At 33.0% G+C, this 7862-nt stretch overlaps 1 protein-coding gene across 1 annotated transcript; it reads left to right on the top strand.

The window, feature by feature from the left end:
• Window positions 1-3883: 3883 nt before the first annotated feature.
• LOC145597109 (cation/H(+) antiporter 14-like) lies at window positions 3884-7268 on the top strand. The gene is made up of 3 exons (XM_081653279.1): window positions 3884-4117; window positions 4886-5884; window positions 6123-7268. Exons 1-3 carry the CDS (start codon window positions 3884-3886, stop codon window positions 7266-7268), a joined length of 2379 nt encoding a protein of 792 aa, XP_081509405.1.
• Window positions 7269-7862: the final 594 nt, after the last annotated feature.

Genomic DNA, 7862 nt, shown 5'->3' with positions numbered 1-7862 from the left:
CCCTTTCTTTTCCTAGCTTCGATCAATGATAGAAATTAATCAATTTGTCGATAAAAACTGTGTACGTACTTTAAGAAATTGTAAGCAACAAAATAGAGAAGTGATAGTAGAGAAGTGATAGTAGAGAAGACTAGCGTAACTAATAGAGGCGAAAACTCTTGAAAAGTAAATAAATTATGGTCGTTATGGACAATCGTATATGTTTTACTATACTTTGATCAACAATAGTATGAAAAAAATATAAACAAACATATTATAAATAGAATAATAGAGAAGTAAGAGTAGAGAAATAATCTAGCTTAATTACCTGATAGTGGCGTAAACTTCTAAGAAAAACTTGAATGAATTATAGTCGACCTTACATATTTTACTATACTTTGATCAATAAATAACGAGATATACTACTTGTCAAAAAAAAAAAAAAAAAAAAAAAAAAAAAAAAAAAAAAAAAACGAGATATACTATAGATAGAAATAATTAATTCGTCGTAATAATGCATGTATTTGTATGGAGTCCATTTAGACTTGTGGCGCCTATATATTTTCTTTGCAAATGGAAGACAAAATAGTCATTTAACATCCATAATGATACTTTTAGAGCCTGTTTATATTTGCTGAACTGAATTGATTGGAGCTGAACTGATTGGAGCTGTACTGAACTGAACTGAACTGATTGGAACTGAATTGAGCTGAATTGAATATTTTATAAGAGAAGGAAATTAGTACCTGAACTGAACTGAATTGAACTGAAATTAAGTAAATGTAAATAGACCCTTAATGTTAATCGTGTCAGATATTCTGAAACGGAGGGAGTAAAAGCTAAATAACAAGAAAAGAAACAAAAGTAACATTAGCAAGATCATGTGTTTGTTGCACTTGGTCCCTACCTACCTAACCTTAACAATAGAACGAGGTGTTCCAAACGGAGGGTTGTGAGACAAATAAATTATGTCTCACAAGGGCAATATAGGCATTCCAGACGTCATTTTAGAGATGTCTCATTGAGCTCTTAAATCATACCACTGGAACTTCAGTGGTACAAAATACACTCCCAGTGGTATAAAATATAGTCTTAGTGGTACTCAAAAAGATTCAACTAGAGTTTCAGTTGAACAAAATATAGACTCAGTGGTAGTTGTCCTGTCAAATTTTTGTCCGTTTTGCACGTGAAGTAGAGCCCACACTACCTTTTTCACTCTTCCTATCTCTCTCCACATTTCTCTCTCTTCATTGTACCTTTTTAATTTTTTAATAGTTGTGAGACATTTTGTTTTGTCTCACAACACTCCTTTTTTACTTCCTCCAATAGAACGGTAAATGAAACCGTTCCCTATTTGCCGAATCGATTTCATCGTCCAAATGTTAAAAGTTTTGCCAAGATCCTCATTTTCCGAGAGTCAAATATCAGTTCACTCATTTTCCAAAGTCCATTCATTGTAAGCCTGTAAGGTCAAAAGACATGCATTTGCTTCCGTATGAAACGCCGACAACCTGCTTGTTGCCTTCCACATTGAAGGAGAGAGAGAGTCCTTAGAATAAAACCACCCTATCTCTCCTCTACCATTTGTCTTGTTGCCTTCTAGAGTTCTAGGAAGTTCGGAGGGATTACGTCCCTCCCTATTAAGTATGACAATGGATCTGCATCCGACCTGGCTTCGTGGATCTATATCCGCTTTTTACGAAAATGAATTTGTAAAATTTAGACCCGATAGATCCGGATTGGATCTGGATCTAAGGTACAAGACGGATCGGGATACCGAACCAGTCGGATCCAATCCGTTGCCCTTTCTAGTTTCTACTCCTTGTATGTATTAATGGATACAAGTAGATTTGGTTATCGGATCCAATCCGTTGCCCTTTCTAGTTTCTACTCCTTGTATGTATTAATGGATACAAGTAGATTTGGTTATTGGGTAGGATAACCCAATGATAATTTGATAACAGGGTTAAGGTCAGAGCCAAGCTTAAATGAGTTTTTTATTTTTATTTTATTTTATTTTATTTTTTATCTTTTATCTTTTGTGAGATGAACGACTTTTAATGGAAAGGGTTCTTATTAGGTAGGGTCAAAATGTTTTTCCAATTTAATAGATAATATAAAAATAATTACATAAAACATACATAAATACATATATAATCCCATTAAAAAAAAATACATATATAATCCCTCCATATTTTTTTTATAAGTTAGAGTTACTATTTTGGCCTATTTTTTAATAAGTTAAAGTTTCATTTTTGAAAATCTCTTACAGGTTAATAGTATATTTTTACCCACCAAATGTCCCTACTTTTTCTTACTTTATTATTTCTCTCTCATCTAGTGGTCTCACTTTCTCTCACACCACTTTACTTTTCAATAAAATAATAAATTATTTACCCCACTAACATCTTAATTTATCAAACCTAAGAGCATTCACATTGATAGAGTATCTTACGATTCTCTCTTCAATTTTAACTCTTCCACATCATATTCCACTAACTTGAGCCACTGTTATGATTTATGAATCACTCATTTATTTTTCTCACAATGGTGAGCTAGCTCACTATAATTTAAAAAAATTGTTTTATATATGTAAATTTGGGCAAAAATTAAATGAAAATGTAAAAATTTGCCACTTGTTATATTCTTGTTTGTCACTAGGCTCGTGCGTCGAGGCCATCAGTGACTTAAAATAGGATGGGGCCTCACCCCATGAGTCACCTTTCACAATGGCGAGCTAACTCAAAATGAGAGAGAGAGAGAGAGAGAGAGAGAGAGAGAGAGTATTTTGGGGAGGGTCTTGAGTCACCCATTGTAAGTGCTCTAAACTCCATGCAATCTCATCTCTAGTTAGTACCTTAATATGATTTTGTTCGATGTTAGAGAGTATTTTGGGGAGGGTCTTGAGTCACCCATTGTAAGTGCTCTAAACTCCATGCAATCTCATCTCTAGTTCCTAAAATTATTAAGGAATAATAGGAATCCGGTAAGATTACAACGTAACCTTTGTGTTTTAATATATATATATATATATATATATATATATATATATATATATATATATATATATATAAAGGAAATTTTGAATTTTAACGCCACAAAAAAATGAAAAAATGGTTTTTAACACCACAAAAAAAAAAAAAAAAAAAAAAAAAAACCTTTTATTTTAACACCACAAAAATTTTAAAAAATTGGCTTTTACCACAACAAATATACATCTACAAATTTCAATTTTGTTATAAAATTTTATTAATGCATAACTAACAGGCAAATGTATGTCTTTAAAACCATGCAACTTTGGAACATATTATTTTGGGATATGGAAATTGATGGAAGATATCAGTAAAGACATGTAACAAGTTGAAACATCTATAGTGGTCGATTGAAAATGACTACCTCAATATTTTAATGATTATGTAGTCCGTGATTAATGTATATTTCTCAAATTATAAAGTATATTTCTTAATTTTATTTGGTATAAATAATATCATCAACATTTTTTTTATTCATCCAATTTTTAGTTTCATTTATTTAATTTTTAATTTTATGTTTAAATTCCTAACCCAATTATGGCACATGATCGAGCATAAATTATTTTCTTTCTTTAGAAAACTTGGACGGCTATTATTTTCACAAAGATCTCGTACTAACCATCATATATATAAATGCCTAATAGTATGTCCCAAGTTTGGCAATTTAATCATTTTTCTTTAAGCAAAACCATTTCTTTTTTGTAACCTCAAAAAATATATTTCTTGGCTGCTGAATTTCTTAAACATTTTCTCTTATTTTCTCCTACCAAAAAAAAAAAAAAAAACCTATTCAATACATGCCTAAGTTCAATTTGAAATTGGAAGAGAAACTTGGCGTTAGAATTTTGCAAAAATTAATGTAATTCACAATTATGGCTGAGAGTACAGAACAATGGTGGAGTCAAGGTACATGGAATGACACAACAATTTTATGCGAACAACTTGAACCACATAAAGTTTACAAAGGATTTTGGGAAAATGAATTATATCTTAGAGATACGTATGCATCGACTATATTGTGTAATCTTTCTATAATCTTGGGTGTAACTACCTTCACTTGGTGCTTGCTTAAGCCTCTTCAAACGCCATTAACGTCTCAAATGATTGTATGTTTTCGTTTTCAAATTCGACCTTCTTCTATTATAGCTTTCTTATTTACTTTTATTTTTATGTATATGTTGATGATATCTCAATATATTGATGATAATTTTATTGTTGCCTTCTTCTATGTATGTTGTTTTAATTTGCCTCCTAATCCTCTTTTAATGGTATGTATACTATGTATATAATGGTAGATTGGCTTGCATGATCAGGTCGTAGGTAAGACATGGGTGACTTTTATTTTGAAATAGCGACTTTAAGCGGTCTCAACACAAAGCCGTCTCATATAAGAATTTGGTGGTGTATAATCATCAAATGAATTGAATGATTTAAATTTAAAAGGTTCTAAATGTTGTTTGTAGATTATTGGGCATTTTGTCACCTTAAATATTGATTTAAATTTAGGTGACAACGGACGAGGAAAAAGAAAAAAATTGCAAGTTATTTAAGATTTGAATGTGCAAAATCTTAATCTGATCAATTTTGAATTTCACAAAGTACACTCTTCATATTGAATTTTGCAAATTATAACGTCTTAGCATGTTTGGTATGTGGTTATTAATGTAGCTAAAAAAATAATGGTTTACATATATTTGTTGGAAAAATATAATGTTAATGTTGATGATGACACAAAACATTCAATTGTTTAAAATTTAGCGCGTAATTTGATTGGAAGATATATATTAGAAACATTTTCTATATTAATTCTTGATTTAAATTGATGAATTATTCAAGTATAAGCGGATATTAATTCTAAATTATGTTTATGGCAGGGTGGCGTGCTTGTAATGGGACTATTATTTTCGAATCGATTATTCGAGTACCACAAATTGCTACCACCAACGGTTTTATACGTACTACAAACAATGTCATCGGTAGGCTTCGTATTACAATTATTCATGGTGGGACTAGAAACAAACATGAGTGTGATTATAAGGAGATTACAATTGAAATCTATAATCATAAGTTTATCTGGCTTAGCACTTGCTTATGTATTCAGTGCTCTTGCAATCCTTGCAACAAACGAGTTCAAAGCCATTCGACTACTCGAAAAACCTTCCATAAGCCTCCTCATTTTGGTAGCTCTTAATGCACAAACCTTCTTCATGGTCACATGTCACAACCTAAACGACCTTGGCATAAGCAACTCTGATATCGGTCGTATGGCTTCATCGATAGCCTTGATCCCGGACCTTGTCCTAATGGTTACAAACTTGGTCATGACTTTTATTGTACCGCCTTTTTTCAATGGATCTAAACTTGAAACGAGGAAGGCGTTCATCACTCTAGGATACTATATTCTAGTATTCTTGGGTTTTAGGCCAATTGTTTTGTACATTATAAGTCAAACACCCGAAGGAAGGAATATGAGGAACTCCCACTTCATGTACATTTTATTGATTGTTCTTATGGTAGCTTGGATTGGTGAAGTGCTCGATGAATTGCTACCGGTTTTTTTGTTTTCTTTAACCTTACCGGAACACCCTTTGTCGTCGGTTTTCTCAGCAAAATTGGAAGCTATTACTTCTTGTGTTTTTTTCCCTTTGTATTGTGCAATGCAAGGGCTTAAAACAGATTTTTTCTCCTTTACCAAAAGAACTTATGAGTTAGAATTTTTGTTGATTGTTGGTTATATTGGCAAGTTTTTTGGGACTATCTTTACTTCAAGGCTATATGGTGTACCTTTTTGGAACGCTTTGGCCCTTTCTCTCATCATATCTTCTAAAGGGTTATTGGATGTAGCTGCAATTGGAATTATGAGAGACAAAGGCGTACGTAATCCATCTCTAATTTCTCTTTCATTTGCCGTGATGATATCATGTTCTTTACATCTTAACTTATTTTTTCTGACTGGAATAATTTGAACTTAACTGAATTTATCTAAACTTTATTAGACATGAGATAAGCGAAAATATAGTTAACATATTAGGCTCAAATGTTTATTTTAGTATGTTTAATTGTTTTAGATCGATCATAGATTTGCCAACACATTTCATTTGATTTTTGCAGTGGTTGAACGTTGAAGAGTACACATTAGCAATGTCTCACTTTTTGGTCTTAACTGGAGCATTATTGCCACTAGTTAGACATTTCTACGAACCATTAAGTCAATACACATCAATTTTTAGACCAAGTGTGACAGATTCAACCAACAACAATACATTCCAAACATTAACATGTGTTTACAAGGAAGATAATTTACCTGGAATTATACGTCTCATCGAGGCGTTTCATCCTACACGAACAAGGCCAATCCCCGTGATTTTGCTCCAACTCATGCCACTAACCGGCCGTTGCACCATGCCTATCATGGCACCTTTGGATCATGTCAAGTCATTGCCTATGTTCCGTTCAAAGATTGCATTTTCAAATCGTATAGTTGAATCTTTCTTAAACCTCGAACGTGAGTCTAAAGGCTACACACGCCTAAAGCACTACATATCCATTTCAACCTATGAAACCATGCATAATGATATATGTAGCCTTGCTTATGAGAAAGATGCAAGCCTACTAATTTTACCATTTCACTTGCAAGTACAATGGACTAAGGTAGGGAAAATAATCGAAGACTCTTCGTTATCTATAAGGGAAGTTAATAAGATGGTGCTCGAAAAGGCACCATGCTCGGTTGCCTTGTTGCTAGATAGGGCCGATCCTCACTTAGGTATAATCGATGCAACTATATATCAAGTAGCTATTATCTTCATAGGAGGGGTAGATGACTTGGAAGCTCTCGCGTTTACTAGACTATTAGGTAATCATCCAAATGTTAAGGTGGTTGTCCTTTGGTTAAAATCTCCGAAACAAGATAAGTATAACACCTTAAATCATGAGATGATAAAGAACTTCCAAGCTTCCGGTAGAACGGAGAATGAGAGACTAATGAAATTGAAGGAGATGATTGTTAATGATGGCGCCGACACTACTAATGTTTTGCTATCAATGAATGGTGTTATTGATTTAGTTGTGGTAGGAAGACACCATGACTTTGAATGTGCACCATTATATGGACTTTCTTTTGATGGGTTTTGTGAATATCCGGAGTTAGGGATTCTTGGTGACTTATTAGCTACACCGGATTTCGGGTTCTCGGTTTTAGTAGTGCAACAAGAGCCAAAGGAGGATTTACAAGTAGTATATGATAAACCAAAATGAGTGTTTAATGTCGATGATCCATTGGAAAAAATTGATTGTTGTTTGTTGTAACAAACGGAATACACGAATGATCATAGAGGTAAGATTAGGAGATCTTGAAATCGATTCTCACCCCCGCACTTGAGGCTCTCTAAACACTAAAAAATAGAGGTAAGGTTATACTTACTTGGCCTATTGATTCCAAACAAAAGGAGTATTTTCGGGTGTTGAATTGTTAGAAGGTAATTCGATGCAATTGGTGTTGGTACATTTGACTAGAAAATTGAGGAATCGAGTGGATTTTGAAACTTCAAGTAAGGATTTTATCAATCATACGTGTTGTTGGTGTCCATTCCATGATGCTATATACTTCGTGTACATTCGAAGGTGGAAAACTTATAATGGAGAGGTCGGATTAAGTGAGAAGAGGTACATCATTTTTGTGGTCAAAGACAAGCTAATATCTTGCAATTATTGTGATTTATCTTGTAATTATGTTTAATTTGTAGTGCCGTTAAAAAAAAATGTTTAATTTGTTGTGAGCTTCCTATAGTTTGAGGTTGCCCTTTCAAACTTTAAGAGAATTTAAATTACATCCTACTATGTGTAGAGTTG

The sequence above is a fragment of the Chenopodium album genome, chromosome 20, assembly GCF_948465745.1.
Source record: "Chenopodium album chromosome 20, dcCheAlbu1.1, whole genome shotgun sequence".
NCBI classification, from domain to species: domain Eukaryota; kingdom Viridiplantae; phylum Streptophyta; class Magnoliopsida; order Caryophyllales; family Amaranthaceae; genus Chenopodium; species Chenopodium album.
This window is presented reverse-complemented; position numbering and strand designations above follow the sequence as displayed.